The sequence below is a fragment of the Typha angustifolia genome, chromosome 8, assembly GCF_048772165.1.
Source record: "Typha angustifolia cultivar Huaian chromosome 8, ASM4877216v1, whole genome shotgun sequence".
NCBI lineage: Eukaryota > Viridiplantae > Streptophyta > Magnoliopsida > Poales > Typhaceae > Typha > Typha angustifolia.
The window spans coordinates 1,979,790-2,001,540 of NC_133246.1; the positions used below are offsets into that span (position 1 = coordinate 1,979,790).

The window sequence follows — 21,751 nt, forward strand, 5'->3', positions numbered from 1 at the left end:
AGAAAAATTAATTGTAATTAAATTGTAAAAGCCTCGGAGGGGAGTGAAAAGGGCCAATGGCAAGAAAAGGAAGGAAGTCACTTTCCAAATTCCATGGACACGCACGTGCGAAACAATGTGTGTACCAATTCCAGATTATAATAAAGTTTGGTATGATCACGTGGACACATGCGTGCGCGTAGCATTCCCAAAAGTGGCGATTCCCGAAAGTGGCAAACTAGTAAATTTGCGCCACAATCCAACGCCTAAACCCTAATAAATAAAAAGAAACTCTAATCGCCGACCCCACTCAAAACGACGAGCCGACGACTATGGCCTCGGAGCTACTACTCTACAAACCCACCCCTTCCTCTCCTTCCACCTCTAAAACCCTAACAAACCCTCCGTCCCAACGGCGGAGCACCAAGAGGTCGTCATCATCGTCGCCGTCTCCGGCGGCGGCGAAGGACCGACACCGGAAGGTGGAGGGGAGGGGGAGGAGGGTCCGGATGCCGGCGATCGTCGCCGCGCGGATCTTCCAGCTCACCCGCGAGCTCGGACACCGCACCGACGGCGAGACCATCGAGTGGCTCCTCCGCCACGCCGAGCCCTCCATCGCCGCCGCCACTGCCGGCCGCTCCTCCGCCTCCACCGCTGCCCCGGGGCCGGGGGTGGGACCGGGTCCTGATCAAGTCGGGCACACCGCCGCCTTTTTCCCCATTAACGGGTCGGACTTCGGGTTTCCGATGGCTATCCAGCGCGTGCCCTACTACACGGCGATGCTGATGCGGCCTGCCGTGGGAGACGACGGAGAGTATCGCGTTGAGCCGACGGGGATCCGACAGGAGGATTGAATGGTTTAGGGTTTTAGGGACTATTAACAGGGCAGGAGTATTTAGGAGATTTTTGTTATCACCTTTGGAGAAGGACATGATGTACCTGTCTGTCTACTTTTAATTCTGGAATAGAAGTAACTTCAATATTATTAGACTACATTTTGACTATCGATCGAGGCACGCAAGGACGGCTTCGCCTTGGATGATGGTCTTTTTAATATTTTGTCAAATAAAAAGTTACGAAAATGAAATCCTAGTATTATTTCTTTATATTTGGTTGTCATTATTGCTATCGAAACATTGTTAGATATGAGTGCTGTAATATGATTGACATATCATACCTTATACATGAAGTCTCAGCCGCCAGAATAATTTCTTTCCATGGAGGATTATAGAATTTCAATAAAATAATGGTTAGTTGGTCACAAGGATTAAAGCTGTGTAAGTTACCAAGGTGAAAGAGAAAAGACAAAGCAAAGAATATAATTTCCTCTAGTTTCCCTATAACTGTAATAAATGATATTTGACCTATAAGGTAAGTAGGTATGTATGTACAGGAAGATAAGGAACTGGGGTTAAGTTAGAACAAAGAATGAATCATATGCCAATCTCTCCTGCCCCTGCTTGATCACATCGTCGAACACTGTTCCAGGGTGAAGTGCCTGGGAAACAGAACGAGTCAAATAACAAAGTCCAAACTGAGCTTTTCTAATGTTTGTTACCAAAGTGCCACCACCTTTTATTCTTCTTAATCTCGGAGATTGGGAAATCTGCGAGAGTAACAAAGTATAGGAAGATTAATCAACAGAACTGCTTTCCAAAGAGAACAAGACATAATTGAACGTTTTGGGATCTTATCATCAAGCGTTGCATTTTCAGCATGCAAACTGAATCACATCGCATGAAACCTCATTACTATAGTAAGGGTGCAAGAAGAGGTAACAATTCAAATATCGATTCAACGATTGGTTGATTTCCCCAAGCTCTAATGCAGACTAAACAGTATTCTACTAAAATACCTTCATAAAGAAAAGCTCTTTTTTATTCAGTGACCTAATGCTTGTAGAGCTGCATGTAAATTGAATCTATCCATCTTCCTTGTATCCATAAATTTTTTACAAAAGCAACTGCAAATCATATTAACGCCAACTTAATAAGGACTACTATATGTTTGTTCAACATTTGATCTGATTCATTATGGATACTCTCAGGTATGAAATTGATCCGGGCACTTGCATGGTCTTCAATCAACAGTAAAGGTGTGCCTCGAGAGACATATACATGTATTATGGAATATAGAGAAGTTGTTCCATACAAATACAGAAGGCAAAAGAAAAAGAAAAAGAAAAGTACAGCACTACAACAAAGAAGAGACAGGAGATGGAGTTACCTCCTTCCGGATATATTGAGTTGTAGTGCACCTCAGCCCAAAAACTCAAAAATATAACTGCAAAAGTGATGAGACTTTCAAACAGTGTAAAAGAGTCAAAGAGATACCATAAGGAATCAAACATATGCATATTGTAGGTTACTGAAATGCTTGCGTTGACTAAGCACAATGTAGAAAAGACAGGACAATAATCAGTCAAATAATGGAATCCATTTTGAATTTTCAATAGCTAGCAATTATATAGGGAATCAAACAACAGCCAATGTATCATAAGTTCATAACTAACAAAAGAAAAAAAAGAAGAAGCTTGCATCATAACTTTGTGTTGTTTATCCGAAAAGAACTACTGTTCCAACCCAAAAATGCATATAATTAATAAAATATTAATCATATCACTAAATGAGAAAAGATGTAAAACATACCTCGTTTTGACTTTTGAACAACAGGCAATATTTCAATGTAGCATGTATCCTTGAATGATGTTAGGATAAAAATTTTGACACCATACTGCAAAAAGGGTAAATTAAGATGCAAAATCAATAGTCTAGCTAGTTTAGAAACAAGGTAATTGTAGAATAATATCATTATACAACATTAATCATGAGATATCTGTACATCTTGAAAAATAATTCACCAATCATAAATATCTCAGATATGTTTAGTTACTGAACTGCATTCAAATTCTCATTAATCAGCGATATAAGCACCCCATTATATAGCAATCCTGCTAAAACAATGATCAAATTAACAAGAACATGGAACTATACTACTACCGTAGTTAACAAAACTCAAGTTCTCATTATTCAGCAATATAAGCACCTTGTTAAGTAGCAATCCTGACAAAACAATGATCAAATTGACAAGATGGAACTGTACTACTACCATAGCTAACAATATTGAAATTCTTCATTGTACAAAAGATGGTTGAATGAAGTCATGCAAAAGAATATTATAGATGAAGAATATAATAGGCATACCGAGTCTGCAGCAGCCTGCAATGTGACATGGTCGCCCCACTCTCCACTCCTTTTTTGTTGGTACAACATGGTAAAGATGCATGATAAGTATTACTTTATAAAGTAGTTTTTTAACTGTACCAGTAATTGAATAACTACGAAGAATAATAACTCACTTAGACATCTTTTTCAGATAGCCATCATAAGCCATAGGGACATATCCCTCATAGATCTCACGCCGCGACTTGAGCTGACAACCATCTTAAAAGAGTGACTTACCAAAAGATATAAACTTAAAAAGAATCGAGTCCAGAAATCCAAAGAATTTGGCCACCAACCAAGAAGGAAAAGTTTAATGTAGTACTAAGGAAAAACAAGTAGAATGAGTATCAAAATCAATGTGTCTCCACAAACCTGATTGACAACTTGCTGTCTCACAAACTTGTGGTGTTCAGTAGTACGATAGAACTGATCAGATAGTGCTCGGAACTGAAAAGGAATGGAATTCAGGAAACAAAGATTGAGAGGGAAAAGAAAAACTCTAGCCAATTCAACAGATAACTAGTAGGAAAAACCAATGAGTCATCATTATTCATTACTCTGCTTGGTTCTAGTATATTGAATGGTATATCCCTAGAGAGCAATTCAATGGAAAGCTAAGTGTGCATCTACTGATGACTGCAAAATATTGGATAATCATTTTTTAATATCAAATGTGGGCCTTTGGCCAAGCATGTAGTGATGTGTAATTAATGTTGAGCATCTTGCATGTCTACCAGAAGTGGATTCTTAAAGATAAATTGTTAATTAATTAGACTTTTAATTACTTTCAGAGACCTTTCCCAATTTTGATATGATGTCTATAGGATGACCCCGTTTTAGTGGATGAAGGTTCTAAATTATGATAAATTTAGACTCCTATGCAGATGTTATCTACTATCATTTCCAAGAAAATATAATATAAATGTGGACCATAATCTAGAATGCATGCGTAATAAGAGCTATTAAAAGAAAAAGAAAAAATAAAGAGCTGGATGGCAGTCAAATGCTAAGTTCACCTCTGGAGCTCACTTTCATGCGATACTTAAAGAACTAGAGCCTCTTCAGGTGATATCCATTAAATAATTTAAGAAGGAAGAAACTTAACAAATAAAGAAGGAATGTAGTTAACTAACCTGACAATTACCATCTCCTTGAACCTTAAGTTCGACCAGATCATATAACTTCAACCTACATATGTAGTCAATAGCTTCACTACCGCATATAAACGTTAACAAAAAAAGAAAAAGAAAAAGAACTAATAGATATGCTTGCAGAGCAACATAACCTAGAACATGCAACAAACTTAAAGGGCGTCCCTATGCATGAAGCTCCCACCTATGCGGGGTTTTAGAAAGGGAAGATGTCAAACATTACTTCTCATATTCTTAAGAAATTCTTTTATTTTACTTACTTTTTCTGTATTTTTCTTATGGATACTTAAGTTTGCAGACTTCAACAAACTTAGTAGGAAAATCGATTGAAATTATCCAAAAAAAGGAAGATACATATATTCATCTATACTTAAATTATTATAGTATAAGGTTTTTATTGAAAAAATAATGATACAAGTCAAATAAGTTCTATGTGTTCTACATGGATTTTGACTACGTGCAGCGAAGGGACCGCAAACACATATCCGATGCATAGATTGCATTTTGGAAAAACACGCAAAGGTAACTTATTGACAATATGTTTGTGACAATTTCAGACCAAGCAAAGGTCCATATATGTGTAAGAGTTATTGACAATCTCATACTTCGGCCAGATTTCAGGACATTACTACTTATTATGTAGACTATAAATGTAAGTTACTGCATTTAGTTCCAATGGTTCAAGATATCCAAGTTTAACAATGTAATTATTTAGAGTTGGCAACAGTGTTGAGTATCTAAGAAATATTTCTGACAAGCATCCAAAAAATCAACTAACTTCATTGTTACCTCTCAAGAAGCCTTTGATGATCTGAAGTAACCTCATCAATAGAAGGCATTTCTCCATTTATTTTAGGAACATGCTGTACGTAAAGAAATCCAGAGAACAATTGTTAACTCAGCATGTACATCACCAAACTACCAAGAGAATTGAATATCAAACACATATTACTTAGCTAGATTAAAATCCTAACAAAGGAAATATGTAATTCCTTGACAACATTTTTCCCTTTCAAGATAGGAGATTCTGTTGCTGTGCAAAGTGAATAGTGACTTCACATAGTGAGCAGAGAACCCCCTAAGCTAGCACATCTGCACATATATAAATTCTGTGCACTTACCCCATTGTTGATGTCTATTCAATGTTCTTGAAGACCAAATAGACAGTGGCTAAGAACACCAAAAAATAAAAAAAGGATAAAAGTCAGAAATGATAGATGATTATCACAGACATCTCATCAAGTACCCTCATAACACCTCTTGGAATAAAGTCATGCTTCATTCACAAATGGCTGTTCTCTTTTCCTTAAAAAAGGATTAGTACATAATTGCCACCGAACACTTTAAAGAATATCATAATAGCCACACATTCTGCAAAATATCATAATTGCCAAGGAAATTATTCAACCTTTTCAAAAATACCATCATCTCAGTTAAATCTAATTAATCACTGTTAAAAGACCATTTTCCCTTATATAATATGTTTTAAATGGTTCTAATTTCTAAAGGTAAATAATTTACCAATATCATAGTACAAGAAAAATCCTTTTTTTTTAAAAGAAAAAAATTAGATACAAATATTTTTATGCTCAACTTAAAAAAAATAAGGGAATTTTAGCCATTTATATGTATTTTTTCACTTTAACAACTACATGCCAACAATATTCCATAAATATTCTGCAAGAAATTAACAAGCATGGCAATTTGGATTTGGAAAGAGGTATATTTCAGTGGCAATTACAATATTTTAATGAATGTAGTGGTAATTATGATTTTTTTAGTCCTAAAAAAAGAATATTGTAATAGCATCAAGTATGGATTTCTAAAGGGGCAGTAAACTGTAAAGCATTAGTTACAACAGGGTCTCCTGATGATATATTACACTTGAGCCAAACTTCAATTCTGATTTTACCCCTCTATTATCTCATACAGTCACATTCCATAACAGCTTTTCCCCAAAGAGGCACTGTAACCCAAGTTTGATGCTCATGTTGAAACTGGACATCGAAAACCCATGGAGGTGAATATAGAATTATATTAAGGAATTTCAATTTTCCCATGTTAGGTAATGCAAATCGAGAAAGAAAGGGAAAAAAAATCCAAATTGGCGTTATCAACCAAAAGCCAGACTGTTAGTAGAACTCATTTTGCATTTCTTTTTTCTTTAAGAAGTTATAGTGATAAATGAGCTACAGAGGCTGAGAACTTACAGGAACAGGAACCATTTGGTTCAATCTCTTGCCTACTTCACCATCCAAGGCAGAAAAATCTTCTGTCAGCTCTATGAAGTGTGCATCTCCATCATGTAACTTTTCTTCAGGACTTGGACATGAACTGGAAGGTTCCATGTCTTCTCCCTCTTCATGAAGAGGTTTACTTCCTACAAAAATTAGATGAAATAATCAAATGAAAGAAATGCATGAGAAGGATAGTAATAGCAACATGTATTCCAGGTAATAGTATACCCGAATTTAAACTATTCATCGACCAATCTTGCGTAAGAACAGATGCATGCAAGTGCTGTTCATCTGCATGTGAAGGTCCAGATGATTCAGCAACAGCAACTTGTGAAAATTCTTCCTGAAGAGCATGGGCAATAATCTCATCGTTCTCTACAATACTACGATCCGTTCTATAACTAATTTCACTGATGTAAGCTTCATCACAAGCACTGGCATCAATTTGACTAGAGTTCCCATATTCTGTAGAATCAGCACAAGGGTCACCTTGAAGAAGATGGAGACCCCATCGCAAAACATCAGGATCTGGTTCGCGCATAATCATCAACTTTTTTGTCAAAATATCAAGTGAATATCCTTATGTAACTTTAAAGCTGCACAAGTCAGAGAATGTATCAAATTTAGTAATACTCCAATAAACTTTTTTTCACAAACGCAAGCACCTGAAATATACTAAGAAATCAAAGAGTACTGATGACTACGGAAAAGAAAGCAAAAGAATAATAAGTTTCTGAGAGTCAAAAATCATTCACAGAGCAAACTAGATATCGCAAATTGCTACTGTTCTTGTTGTTGCTATTTTTTACATAATACTCATAAATCATTCTCTTAGTTAACTTTTCTTACACAAACAAGCACCTGAAGAATACTAAGAGATGAATAATTACTAAAGATTAAAAACATCCCACTTACGTTATGTTTACCTGCTACATTCGTAAGAAGCACCTCAAATTCCAAAGAAGAAAATATTTCTAAATCATCTCAGAATTCCCTATCTTTTGTCTACTATATCCTTTCTTGTGAGAAAATATTCACATAGAGAAATAGAAATTCTTTGAATGATATCTCTTCTACCAGTAAGAGCCTATGAAATGGACAAATATCCAAAATACACAACATGGATGCATTGATATGACAAATCTCAAATAATATGGACGTGATATGCTAAGGATACATAATATTTGACTAGATATGGTAAAAGATTGACTTGCAAATAGTTTTAATTCGTTAAAATGACTTCTCAAGACATTAGGTGCATTTTTATATGAATGAAGGGAGATCCAGAATTTGTTTGCTTTGGTGATTTAAGCGTAGAAAATGATCAATAATTTATAAAATAACTCCACTTATTCCTTTCTCCCTCGCTCTATTTCAGTGTCTTTCTCCTACATTTCACAGCTGCAAGAAAGCAAGCCATCTTCCCTCTTCCTCCAATTTCAAAGTTCACTTTAAAAGGTGAAATAACCAACCACATATTGACTGTACATTCATACTGTGGATTTTTAAGTTGGTGTTCCAACATGCCACAAGCAGCCCACATTACTCTATAATTGGTTGACAGCAAAACATTGCTAAGCCTGCCAATCTGATTCCTATTAGTCAATCTATTATCCAAAATGTCTAGCATGCATTGTTGTTGGAATAATTCCTTTCGTCGACAATGAACCAAAATGTTGGATAAAACTTCAGACATATGACATATTATATACCCTTAATTATGATACCTGGGGCATATAAAATGCAGATAATATGAAGCTCTGAACTCGTCGGATAGACCTTAACTATGCTAATACCAATCTACTTCAAATTCATACCCTGGGACATTGCTAAATTCCCTTCAAAATTTCTTGGATAAATCTAATCCAATATATACTCATATTTATCAGACCTGGTACATGTTATATATGAGAATACTGAACCCTAATCTAATCCGAGAGGTACACTAAACTTCCTAGTAACAATTAAGCAACCCTAGGGTATATCGCACGACTTCAAAATCAACCCTGGGCCAATGCCAAATGCTCTTGAAACAATTTTACTCTTCTTGGGTAAAATCGAAGAACCCTGTTATACAAATATTTTCAGAGGATGCATCAAACCATTATTATCGATCGACATGAATGATGAAACAGAGACAGAAGAATCACATAAATCTATGAGATTCCACCAAATATCTCCTAAATCCGGGAACATCTTATTGGCTAAAAGGGATAAAAAGGAAAAGAGAAATCAAACAAGAGGCACGCAATATCCAAACAAAATGAAACAAATGACAGAGAAATGACTACAGCCAAACGATTCTCTCATTTAAGTAATCCAAGAAGCCCTAAATCCACAAACGATCACATAATTTTTTTCGAAAAACAAATTCGAGAATTCCATTAGGAAAACACACCAGGAAAGCAAGGAACAAACTTACTTGAGATCGAAGCAACGGCTGCTTTCGGAGTCGAAAGCGAACGTTGATTTCGTTGAAACCAAGTAGATAGGGAGAGATAAAAAAGGACTCCTTCGAAAAGCCAAAGATAGAAAGAAATATATAGCAATTGTAGAAGGTACGAATCAAGAAGGGTACACAGCAATATAGGGAAGGACCGAAGGAACCGCGAGGCCGAAGCAAGGTCTTCTACACGACTCACAAATTCGCCACATCAAATGAATCCAATAACATATCGCCACGTAGCATTAGAGACCGTTATGTATTCTTTGCAGACACGTGGTAAGTCACGAGTTAATGAGTTATTTGGTTGTAGGGGATGACGTAGGGAGTCGTTGGAAGAGGAACAGGTCACGTGTACGAAGCGGCGCGACCGTCGCACTTTTTGAATTCGTCGCCGCCTGATCGCCTGATTCCCACTTCGATTGCCGTATCCGACTTTTGTTGTGCTATCCGCCTATCCGCAGGCCAATCGGGGGAATAGTTTGGATATGGATAAAGATATCCGATGCGGTTATCAGGAACAATTGGGCAGGTGAAATTTGTTTATCGAACGTGGAGGTTTTTGGATGGATTTCACGAATAAAAAGAGATCATCATATTATGTAACGTAGAGTTGACTTTCTTAATTGTTACTACATAATAGACGACTTAATTTGAAACAAAATTACACACCTCTAACTCAAAACTATATAACTAGATCTTCTCGTGAGATCTTATACAAAACAATACAAGAATCTAAACATGGACTGCCCTGTTGGTGTTACCATCTCCTTCTACAACTCCATCATCTTCGTTTTCGCCGGATAACTCCTCAAGAGACTTCCCCTTCGACTCCGGCACCAAGAAGGTAAATATGAACCCCAAGAGATTGCACGCAGCGAGAGCGAATAGCGAGTTCCTAACTCCGATCCCCGCCGGATAACCGGGGTCGGCGAGCCTCTTGTCCTGGCTCTGCGCCGCGTACAAGAACCCGAATGACCCCACTATGGCCCCCGCCTTCCCAGCCGCCGCCGAGATCCCGTGGCACGTCGACCTTAGCCTCGCAGGGAAGATTTCCGCCGGCACGATGAAGGTCGTGCTGTTGGGCCCGAAGTTGGCGAAGAAGAAGGTGAACGCATACATGATGACGAATCCGACGTGGTTGCCTGGGGTGGTCCAGTGGTGGTAAGGGACGGCGAGGCCGAGCATGAAAGCGGTCATCATGAGGAATCCGACGAGCTGGATGTTGAACCGGCCGACGACGTCGATGAGCGCGACGGTGAACCAGTAGCCAGGAACGGTGCCGCAGAGCGCGATGAGGGTCTGAGCTCTGGCGAGCTCGAACACCTCTTCTAATGCGCTCATCGTTCTTGCTTTTGGAATCCAGTGGATTGCGGTAAAGATGTCCTTTTGGAATAAGTTCTGGCTGTAGAAGGCGACGTCGAGCAAGAACCAGCACGTGGCCGTGCCGAGGAGGTGGAGGCCGTAGCGACGGAGGAATTGGGCAGAGAAGAGACCGAATTGGTGATTGGCTCGGGTGGGGCCGATGTCGGCGGTGCTGTCAACCGTGATCTCGACTTGGAGTACTTTGGACATGTCCGCCGCCGCCTGCTTCGTGTTCTTGGCGACCAGCGCTGTGTACCTAGCGGTCTCCGGCATCTTTGTCCGCCAGTAGTAGGTGAGGAGGGCTGGGATCGCGCCGAACATGAGGATGAGCCGCCAAACGTAGTCGGCTTCCGCCACCGTGGAGGTTGCTGGGTTATCGATATAAGCCGGCGCGTCGAACCGGCTCTTAAATGCCGCGGAGATGATTAGGGTCACGATCCCACCGGTTAGGATTCCGAACCCCTGCATCGCGAAGACGGCGGCGATGAATGCTCCCCGGGTTTTTTTGTTGGCGTACTCCGACATGATGGTGGCGGAGAGGGGGTAGTCGCCGCCGATGCCGAAGCCAAGCCAGAAGCGGAAGAAGCAGAGCGTGGCGATGACGGCTGACGGGGAGCGGCCGAAGGAGAGACCGGAGGCGAGGGAGCAGACGACCATGAGCATTAGCGTCATGCCGTAGACGCGCTTCCTGCCGAGCTTGTCGCCGAGCCAGCCGAAGAAGAGCTGGCCTGCGAGCGTGCCGCAGAAGGCGACGCCGTTGACCGCGGCTGCGACGTTGGGTGGTAGTACGCCGGGGTCAGGGGAACCGGGGACGGAGTAGTAGATGCGGCCAAGGAGCTTAGTAACGAGGGAGATGCAGAAGAGGTCGTAGGCGTCGGTGAAGAAGCCCATGCCGGCGATCACGATCGCCGTGAAGTGGTACCATTGAGTCTTCGCCACGTCGAGGGCCGTGAGGACTTGTAGCTGCTGTCTGGCCATTGCTAGGTAGTCAACGTAGTAGAGAGTTGAGAGAGACAACTAAGCTTGTATATTAGTTTCTATCTCACGAGGATGAGAAGCTTGAAAGGTGAAGAGCAACACTAGTCAATAGAGTTGAGATAGAGAGGGAGAGAGTTATCGAGCAAGGTGGAAGTGAGGGGGTCAACGGGCTACTTAAAGATACGAGAACAAGGGAGAATCTATACTCCTCATCGGACACGGATAGTCCCATCGTAAACGGGTTAATTCTACTCGGTTTCGATTTTGAATAAGATATTCCATCACTTATTCAGTCTCTGTTGGGAGATAACGAGTTATTCCCGGATAAAAGATGATAATGCACCTTATCAATCACGATGCTATCATATCAAAATCTTTTTAACTTATTACCGACCAATAATAAGCTGCCAAGTAGAAAATCCCAATTCGCAATTCTACTCCTACTCCATTTCGGATTACGAGCTCAGAAAGGAAACCTTCTATTTTTATTTGTTATATGTATGAAGCTCTCAGCTAGATTTCTCTATTCCGCTTTCCGCACCGCGACTGAGATCGAAAGCAAGTGAGCGAGACAAATGAGGGGAGGCTTTGGCGGCGGCGGCGGCCGCGGTGCCGGTGGTCGCGGTAGAGGAGGAGGGGAGAGGTATAGAAACCCTTGCCTCACGATGCACCAACCGTGGGCCTCTCTTTTGGTCTACGGCATCAAGCGCATCGAGGGGAGATCCTGGCCTTCTCCAATCACAGGTATTCCTCCTCTCCTCTTCTCTCTCGCTCCTGGGTTACCCAATCTCATATCTTCATAAGCCTATTTTGTGAAATTAGACTTGGGTTCTTCCGATTTGATGATAACATTGTACGCCCATGTCGAAAATTCAACTTATGATTTATTTATTTTTAATCTTGAAGGCCGACTATGGATTCACGCCGCTTCAAAAGTTCCGGATCCAGAAACTATTAAAGCAATGGAGGACTTCTACAGGGAAATATATGCTGTTAATGGGATCACGGATATTAAGTTTCCAGAACACTATCCGGTTTCTCGACTATTAGGTATGTTTTATATTGTTCGATCATCCGAGATGTAAGTACTAGCAATGTGCAAGTACCATGCATTTTTGTACAATTCCTCCCATACTTTCTTTTAGCAGACATCTATCAATAAGTGCTTGTCTGGGGTGGAGTCATTAGGGTACTCAATCAAAAGTTACTCTTGATGATCGAGATACTGCTGGGAAATTAAATAGTACCACAATGGCTTCTTGCATAAGTTCTCAAACTATACAATGCAAAAAGTAATTGCTCAAATACGATAACTTCATTGGCAATCTAAGAATCAGAAACAATAGTACAAAGTACTGTTAGTGTAAGCATCAACTACAAATATGAACTTGTTATGGGAAACAAAAAGTGCCTTGGTTTCTTCATTCTCCTAGAGTGCAACAGTAATTTTATTTCAGTTGCATATGAAGGTATTGAAAAGGGAACATTCCTTTTGAATCTTCTTTTCTTGACGTTGGAAGTCATTGAGCCAAAGGAATATCTTAATTGTTTAAGTTGGCATAAATTGCATGATATCTAATGAGCCTCCTATATAAGCCTTAATTTAGGTGATGATTTATGTGTGCTGCAAAATTTAGCCGACCTTCCTTGTTAAGAAGCATAACAGATGTGTAGTTTGGAAATAAAAGTAAATTTACTCTTCAAGTTTTTCTTATAAATTTTTTAATGTAAGTAAACCTTTTTCTCTTTATTGCAGGTTGCATTGAAGTGGTAGGCTGTGTTAAATGCGAAGAGCTGGTGAGCTGGGAGGCTGTACCTGAATCGGTAGGATTTTGTATTTTTCTTTCATTAGGTTGTCATTTTTTTAGTAATACTATTAGGCTTACTGTTGTTAATAACTGTTTCACTTGTAACTTACAGGTGAGGCTTGAAGGACTGACAGACTTTTGTTGGCTCTGTGAAAATCCACAAGTATGCCACTACATCATTCAAGAATATTGATTTTTATTCATAGTTGTGCTCAAACCCAATAGATAATCTAATTTTCTTTTAACATTTAGACTAATCAATTAACTAATTGATAGGCACTATTTTTCCTTTCACAACAAAGATGCTCATTTCCTAAGACCTTGGCGTATTTTGGTTTTTTGTTAAAGATAGTTTTCTTTGATTCATGCAGAGGTTATTAGTTCCATTTGAGATGCGAGGTTATCAGGGCGTATATAACTTGGCAAATAAGGTAGCTTCTCCAGCCTTTCTTGTTTTGTTATAAGAAAATTCTTTTTTGCCTTCTATTTGCTTGTTTCTTATATCTTAAGCTTCCTATGCATCTGTCATAGATCTACGAAGCAGCAGTAAGAGGTCTTCGTCCTGTCTCAGCCCCCCTTCCTGTCAAGTTTCCACTTCCAAATCCCCGAGATCCTCTCTCTTTGAAGCCAGGATCTCTTTCATTCAGTAGCTCTGGAACATCTGCAATAGAGAAATCACAAAGTGTGACTGCTGCTATTGAGGGTGCCCGAGCTGCAGCTACACAGTTTTCCAAAAAGGATCAAACAATCACCAGTAGAAACAACAAATTTCCAAGTGAGCATGTATCTGAAGGAGATACTCATGATGGGAATACAGAGGATGATAGCTTGTCTGGTGCCCAAAGTAGAACACCATATCAGGTGAATCACTCTCATAGTGATACACGAAATATCCATGATGCAGGAAGTGTAAATGACGGAGGGAAGCACACTCTAGAGGTTAGAAGAGGTTCTGGCTTGCGGATTGGAGCTAATAACAGGGTTAGTAGTATTTATCTTTTTTAAAATTTCATTTTGGTTTATATATTAATTATATTAACAAAGGAAGATATGAAACTGTTAATGAGCTTTCAAGCACCCTATTGCAAGTTATAGAAGGATCACATCCATGCCTTATGCATATTTCTCTTGCTTGTAGTACTTATATGCCATTCGTTTGAACATGCATTTGTTTGGCTTTTGGAATTTTTCATGCCTGATTCTTCCAAGTTCCCCTATCAGTGCGAACATCAATATTAGTATTTTGGCCTTGTTCATGCATGTTCACCAAATGTCGACACCGCTTGTATGACGGCTCAAGATTTTTTTTGACTTTTGCAATAAAGTTAACTAGCTTTTTTGATTCCAGTTCTTCCTAACTTCTACCTGCTGATTACATTGATTTAGACTGTAAGTAACAGTCTTATTTTGTAGCTTTTCGCAGCAGCCTTCAAGGAAATAAAGTTGAATCAAGCACCTGAAAGCTATAAAGATCGCATGGCATGCAGTGATGCCGAGGCCTAAGAGCGTATGAAGTATAGATTATTAAACTGATTAGAGTTATACTGTATAGTCCCAGATCCACATTGTCCATCTGGATCCTGTAAGCTTATGCACTTGTACATTTTCCAGCCAGTGTCATGTACCACTAACAATTTAAGATTTGTTTCACAACTGAAGATGAGAAGATTATTCAGAACTAGTACTATTTAGGTTGAGTTGCATTGTACTGTTAATTGCACAAGCTGAAGCCAATGGCAATTGTTAGATCTATTCTTCCCATGTAACAGTTGGTTCCTTTTGAGTTCTTTAATCAATCAAAGTTATTTTTAGGTAAAGAAATGTAAGTTATTATCGCAAAAATTGACTGCTGAAAACCGAAACTTACACAGTCAAAATGCTTTCATCACCACAGTTCGAATTCTTTCAGGTGTTTCCTCCATTGGAGTAATCCATCAACCTCTCCTAGGAAAAAAGGAAGAGGATAGAATATGGTTTTCACCACTGCCAACATTTGGACGAACAATAACTCATGACACGAAGGATTTGGTCATGACAGAGACCTCAAAGCAAGTATACGTGAGAAAGTAACCATAAATTAATTGACTACTTAAATTTTTTAGGTGCGCAGTGGACCCTTTTTTTTTTAATACAAAATAGAATAAATTATGGAAGAAAACTCCCATAAATTTTGAACTTAACTTGTCCAACTTGACCAGAACACTTCGTCTTCAAGATCTCTACAGTTTGAAGACTGAAGGAAGCTTCCAAACACAGTAAGATATGGCAGGTTCATCCCCCCCCCCTCTCACTCAGGGCTATATATGTCTCATTCTCGGAGACCCAAAACCTAATAAAGAATCCCCTTAATACTATCTATATAGCAACTAAATAACTATTTAGATTTATATTATTTCTTAACCTCTCACTTTATACATCTAAATTATTTTAATTGAATTATAACAGTAAGTTACTATTTTACTCCTCGATTAAATTTTGACATACATTGCAGAGTGCCCAAAATAAATAGATCCAATCATCTTAGTGATTTTATGATTAATAAGTAGTAGTATATTGGAACTTCTTTTTGAAGGCCTATAACTTTGAGATAGTTTTTAAGCTAACCTCATACCAATCAAATTGACTAAAATGCCCTTGATGAGAATGTTCACAAAGAAGCTGGTGGAGGGGTTGCACCAATCAAGAATTCATCTTCTTGGAAATTGGAAAGACTTTATCCATCAAAATTAGCACCCTCCATTACAACATCCTTGTAGCCCAAGAAAAAGGGGGGAAAAAAGAGAGGAAAAATAAATAAAAAACAAAGAAAGATAGCATGGAAGATTCAAAAGTGGGTAGCCACCACCTCTGAGGAAGTTCTTAGGAGCTCCTCCAAGTACTCTTCTCCCAAGTCTTCCAACTCCACCACACTGTGGATGCCGACCTCCCTCCTCTTCTTGCTTATCGGCTTCCGCCGTATCGAGTGCCGCCTCTTCAGTGCGACCACCGGCGAGACCCCGTCCTCCGCGCCGCAGTTCACCCCCCGCAGTGACTCCCGGACCCTCTCCACCGGGAAATTCAGCACCGCCATCGTCCCCCGCATCGCGAACGCCGCCTGGTCGTAGGCCAAGGCCGCCGCCTCCGCGGTGTCGAAGGTCCCTAACCACACCCTGATCCCGTGCCGCGTGGAATCCCTGATCTCCGCCGCGAATTTCCCCCACGGCCGCCGCCTCACCCCTCTGTAATTCTGGTTATTCGATTTATTGGGCGTCTCGGAGGGCGACGACGATGAGGGCTTGGTGACGGTCCCGGCCGCGAGCATCTCGAGCAAGAGCATCTCCTCGGAGTCGTTAATGTCGAAGGGAAGAGAGTCCTGAGTACTCCAGTTGTGGGGGTGGCTCCACGAGGAGGAAGAGTCGTCGGATCCGGCGGAGGATTCCGGGGAGTGGTGGTGGAATAGGGGGTGGAAGATCGACGAGTCCATTGCCTCTTCTTCTCTCTTCTCCATAAGTGGGAGTGATGCTAAATTTTGTTTCGGTTACTCTGTTTGGCAATAGAACCGTTGGGAAGCCCGCCCCTTTTTATACTTGGAAGTGGAGGGAGACGAAACGAGGATAAGGGCACAAGCGGAAATACAAACAAAAGTGGCGGTGGGTCCTACGTGGGATTTGTTCAAATTAGCACGTGGGTCAATTGTGCACGGCGGCCACGTCGGATACGCATCCAAAAGTGTGGTGTATGTGCAAACGCCATCATCTGGAAGCTATTTGATGCTTCTACTTGAACTCCCCCAATCCCAACTTCTCCTTTTCTTTTTCTTTTCCACATAAAAAAGACTACATAATTATTTTATTTATTTATTTTTTTTAAAAAATAAACACTTTGTAGCCATTAGAAGACCATTAAAAAAAATTTAATTTAATTTTTTCACCTTGGATGAAATTTGTGATCCAAGGAGCATCTCAATGGCAGTAAATATGTGATTTTTTAAAAGTCAAATTAAAGTTTAAATCTCTGTCGTTGGGCCTAATTAATATTCAATGGGTTAAATAATCAACCCTGTTACTACCCCCCATTCACATTAGTATTTTGTTAGAAGCAAGCTGCTAGATGACTAAATTAATTTTTACCATCATCAAATCATAACTCTATATTTCTTTTAGAATAATTAAGTCTTTTTTAAATCTCTGTTAACGATCGACCGCCTAACGCTTGTAATTTGATCTAGATTACAAGGAAGGTTTTAAGTTTTAAGTATATATGAGTATAAGAAAATCGAGTCAAACCACGAGAGAATAGAATGTAATTTATCTTTTCCTTTTCAAGTTTACGATAAAATTTCTTTATTTTCGACAAAAATTAGGAAATCGAACTACAACATCGTATGAATAAATCCCACAACTTAATAAATATCTACTTCTTACTAAAAAAAAAATATTAGAATAAGTCTAGGGTTATAGAAAGGATATTATAAGTTACACAACTTAGGTGACAGCGTGGGTGCAAAGAGCTCACACTTAACGGTTCCATCACAACTATTGTAAACTTAGGCATGCATATCCTTATAAGGCATTGAGAGTTAATTGTAGAAAAAAAAAAGGGCAATATAAACATAATAATCATTACTGATAGACAATATATGACGAGATAACTAAGTAAACTAAGGGAGAAAATAAAATAACAATAATTTTGGATAGTTATAAAAATACGACACTCATTGAGTTTCAATAAGAAAGGTTCCCAAATATCCCTAAACCTCTAAACACATCCCCTACTTATAGTCCCCAACAGGGAGTAGGCCAAGCAAAAAACTCCCTATAAAAGAAACCGAGCTCTTTCATATGATTTACCTCATCATATTGAGCGTCGACACTAAGACACAGTTTCTTCGGTTACCAACTGCTCTAAAAGTTTAAATTGTTAGATGATAATATTTTTATATTTTACATTTAACATTTCTCTTCACTTAGAGATAAGATATTTTGACGAACCTAAGATGTAGACTTGATTTTAATGAGCGAAGATTTTACATTGCAAATTACAAATAAGCCTGATAGGATTGTACTCAAGAACATTACTCCAATACTATATTAACTCATCAACTATTCTAAAAATTTAAACTACTAATAAACAATGATTTTTATACTTTATATTTAGCACAATCCATGTCTAATAGTAATAGTGAAAGAATAAGAGAATAAAAAGAGAAGAGGAAAAGGAGCTGCAGTACAAAAGAGAAGAAGTGAGAGTAAAGTAGCAAAGGGAGAGAGAGACAGACAGAGGCCCATGGCCCCCTCCTCCTAAATGTAATAGCTAGGGGAGAGAGACAGAAAGAGGAGGCAAGATGATAGGGGGAAGAAAACCCTTTGTTAGGGTTTGACTAGGGGAAGGAAACTCACAAGTTTTGTTCTCACACTGAAACATATTATTATCTCTTCTATAGTCAAATTTTCACTTTTTAACTGCTTCTGGGTCTTGGGTCTTTAGAGACTCACTTTCAATGGTTAAAATTCTAGATGACTTTAACACTACTACTCCTTGGATCATCCTTCTTATTATCTAAGAATGTTTTAGATGGTTGATTTTATATCCCTCTATTTAGATCTGTCCTACAGGTAGGAGACAGGCTCTTTGTCTTCAAGTCTGGCTTATGATACCTTATGTAATTTGGATTATGAATGATATCTAATTTATGAGCTTTCTTTTTTTAAAAATAAAAAATAAAAACTGCTTTCATATACTTATTTCAAAGATAAATTGAATCTTATGGGGCTTGTTCATGGATGACATGATTCAGGTATGACATGAATCAGCCTATCCTCTGCTTATTATGCATGACCAAATCAGTAGTTTAAGTCACACTCTCCCATAATCCATCCTCTCTTTGGAAATTCCTCTTCAACTATTCCCATCAAAAAAGGAGTATAATACATTTGAGTTGAACAAAGAAATGGAAGTGAACAAAAGTCTCTGCTGGATATGGCTTTTAATTCACTTCTTCTTGTAAGAGAGAGAGAGAGAGAGAGAGAGACATAAACACATCCATCTCCTGATCGTCACTACTCGTGTCAAAAACTCAGAAAGCTCCAACGTTTTAGGAATTGGAATCCAGTAGACTTTCGCAGAGATCTCCTGTTAATATTCAATCCTTAGTCTGAGATATCACATGAAATTTAGACCAGATACAGACTAAATTTCAAGATTCTTCAGGAATTAAAGTGTAAGTTTGAAGTCCTCCCAGATGGGTACTGTGATTCTATTTGCCTTCTTTCACTGTTCGGTAATGGTAGTAGAAGATCTTCGTAGGTCTTTATCTTCTCATCGATGATGATTTTTTTTTAACTAAAATAAAAGAGGATTAAGTTGTGAAACTTTATCAGAATGCAATTGAATTAGTGATAATGACATCAAGAAAAGTTTGAGCCTCACAAAATCCTTTGAAGTGTCCCAAAGAAACAAACTGAGCTTTTCCATCACAGTTGATGGCATGACCATTGACTGGCCAATAGTTCCTTAACAGCTTAACCCATGCAAAAGTGATTAAACTCTCACTGTGATCATCATGGAGAAGTGAGTGAAAGAAATTAAGAGGAATGCTTCAAATTAGTTGCAGAAAGAAAAAAGAAAAGAAAGAAGCTGAGGACTAATACAAGAGTGTCAATCTTAAATACCACCATTATATGTTTTAGAATATCATACTTGCTACTATTTTTTTTTTTAACTCTTTTAAAGTTGTTATTATGATTAGTTAAAATACCCCTCTTTATTGAGTTTTAGAGTGCAAAAGAGTTTATCATTTTCTTCTTCTTCTTCTTGTATTATAACATTGAATAACATTAGATAGTTTTAAATCTAGGTTTAGTTCAATAATTAATGATACTTTGAAAGTTTGGTGCAATCATGTACAAATATCTTTTTAAGAATATAATCAGATTCAAATCTGAAACATGCTCAGCAAAGCAGATGTGAAGAGAGAATGAGATGATAAATGGATAGAGAAGCTAATGAAGACAAAAGTGGGACCTAAAACAAAGACAAAGATGATACCTAATGTCATATTGCCAGCACCACAGAGAGCATGCATTAATACAATGAACGTAGGACCACACAATTGCACTTCAAGACTTCAAAGAACCATTCTTGTCCTCAGAGGACCCTTTCAATTTGCACACAGAATGGTGACAGATGTTAGGCAGCCAAGTATACCTTCCATCTCCCATGATGTGCTCCAGATGCAGAGAACCATGCCACTACTACTGATACTACTTCTTGTTACTATGTTTTATTTTTTATAGTAATTTTGTTCTCCATTACACATCCAAGGACCCACCAAAGCCTTCTACTGCTTACTTTCCAAATGTATAGGTTGGTGAGGTGAGGACTTTAAGAAAGCAATGTGGAGGCATTTCCAGGAAGGAGCATTTGAATTGAAGCTTCTCTTATTCTAAAATCATAATTCCAGGAATAAGGAGCTAAGATTGGAGGGATTTGTTTGGAATATTTTCTTGGGTGTCAGAGTATTTTTTTTTTAATTTTTTATTATTATTTTAATAAAAGTAAAGAAATATTCTCAATTTCGTATATAATTCTTGATGGGTTCGATTCTTGAGACATTATCATATAAGCAAAACATGTCAATTAACATGAAAGATAAACCTTAGACCAATTCATGTGACAAAAGTAAGATGGTTCTATTGGAACAAACAACAAACTATTATTCTAAGTGATGGATAGCATATCATATCATATCATATCAAAGCAAATGAAACAAATAGGAAAGGGATGGGAAAGAGCTTAACTTTGCACACGTGCACTTTTATCTATTCCACTTTTGCCTTCTGTATCTCTATCTGCTATTAATCCTCTCCTGGGAAGGTGCATGAATCTAAGGAAATGTTATATACTTTTGATGTCATAATTAATGGGACTAGAAAAGGAGATACTAGTTTGAAATTCTAAAGATAAACTTGTCATATTATTCTCAAGGCTAAGTCGGATTGATGAACCCAATTTATATCAAATCTTATGGTTCATTATAATCGGCATTATTGGTGGGAGAGGAAGCAAAAGTTGACCACTTCTCTAGGCTATGATCAATTAATTCTATGTGAAGGTTTCTTTCTTTGGTCATTAGGATTTTGCTATGTAAACCTCAGGATTGGAATAGTTAATCCTAATCCCTGTTCTAAATGTTGATGAAACTATTTCTACAAGACCTCTTTTTAAAAAATGGAAAAAAAAAAAAAAAAAGAAGAAGAAGAAAAGAAGATTTTAATTCGTAGAAATGGATTAATATTATTATATCTATCGTTTTCTAGCTAGAAATGAAACCAGTTAGGATTGAACACTAAAAGTAAGCTCTTCCAAAGAGTCTCTTTCCATGTAGTTGGTGACCCACGTAGCTTCTTATCTTGCACTACTCAATTAATCAAATATGTCATATATATATATAGATAGATGCACTTTGAATAAGAACTAGAGGTTGCTCGAGCACTTAGGAAGTGACACAATTCATTAATATAACTCGGTGATCAACTATAGGTAATGCTCTGCTACACGAAACCCATATAGTAATAGAAATCAACTT

General features: G+C 38.4%; 5 protein-coding genes across 7 annotated transcripts; 2 read left to right on the forward strand and 3 right to left on the reverse strand.

Annotated features, from left to right (window-relative positions):
- The first annotated feature begins 311 nt into the window (after positions 1–311).
- Positions 312–833, forward strand: LOC140764451 (uncharacterized). Its single transcript, XM_073103031.1, has one exon. The coding sequence runs from the start codon at positions 312–314 to the stop codon at positions 831–833; it is 522 nt and encodes a 173-aa protein (XP_072959132.1).
- Positions 484–9,173, reverse strand: LOC140765604 (OVARIAN TUMOR DOMAIN-containing deubiquitinating enzyme 12-like). Of its 2 annotated transcripts, XM_073104768.1 has the most exons (13): positions 9,014–9,173; positions 7,081–7,187; positions 6,820–6,934; positions 6,565–6,734; positions 5,144–5,217; positions 4,337–4,391; positions 3,576–3,650; positions 3,338–3,411; positions 3,183–3,231; positions 2,628–2,712; positions 2,206–2,262; positions 1,552–1,585; positions 484–1,477 (listed from the first exon to the last, which is right to left on the reverse strand). In XM_073104768.1, exons 2-13 carry the CDS (start codon positions 7,111–7,113, stop codon positions 1,444–1,446), a joined length of 855 nt encoding a protein of 284 aa, XP_072960869.1. In that variant the 5' UTR covers positions 7,114–7,187; positions 9,014–9,173; the 3' UTR covers positions 484–1,443. The 2 variants fall into 2 exon arrangements, with proteins under 2 accessions (XP_072960869.1, XP_072960868.1); XM_073104767.1 differs by having other exon boundaries at positions 6,820–7,187.
- A 596-nt stretch (positions 9,174–9,769) lies between these two features.
- LOC140764453 (probable inorganic phosphate transporter 1-4) lies at positions 9,770–11,377 on the reverse strand. The gene has a single exon (XM_073103032.1). It carries the CDS (start codon positions 11,375–11,377, stop codon positions 9,770–9,772), a length of 1,608 nt encoding a protein of 535 aa, XP_072959133.1.
- Positions 11,378–11,843: 466 nt separating this feature from the next.
- Positions 11,844–14,977, forward strand: LOC140765919 (uncharacterized). Of its 2 annotated transcripts, none has more exons than XM_073105246.1 (7): positions 11,844–12,121; positions 12,284–12,427; positions 13,134–13,201; positions 13,298–13,348; positions 13,557–13,616; positions 13,717–14,166; positions 14,599–14,977. In XM_073105246.1, the coding sequence occupies exons 1-7, from the start codon at positions 11,953–11,955 to the stop codon at positions 14,686–14,688; spliced, it is 1,032 nt and encodes a 343-aa protein (XP_072961347.1). In that variant the 5' UTR covers positions 11,844–11,952; the 3' UTR covers positions 14,689–14,977. The 2 variants fall into 2 exon arrangements, with proteins under 2 accessions (XP_072961347.1, XP_072961348.1); XM_073105247.1 differs by having other exon boundaries at positions 11,845–12,121; positions 14,609–14,977.
- Positions 14,978–15,756: 779 nt separating this feature from the next.
- On the reverse strand, positions 15,757–16,725 carry LOC140765920 (ethylene-response factor C3-like). The gene has a single exon (XM_073105248.1). The coding sequence runs from the start codon at positions 16,670–16,672 to the stop codon at positions 16,010–16,012; it is 663 nt and encodes a 220-aa protein (XP_072961349.1). The 5' UTR covers positions 16,673–16,725; the 3' UTR covers positions 15,757–16,009.
- Positions 16,726–21,751: the final 5,026 nt, after the last annotated feature.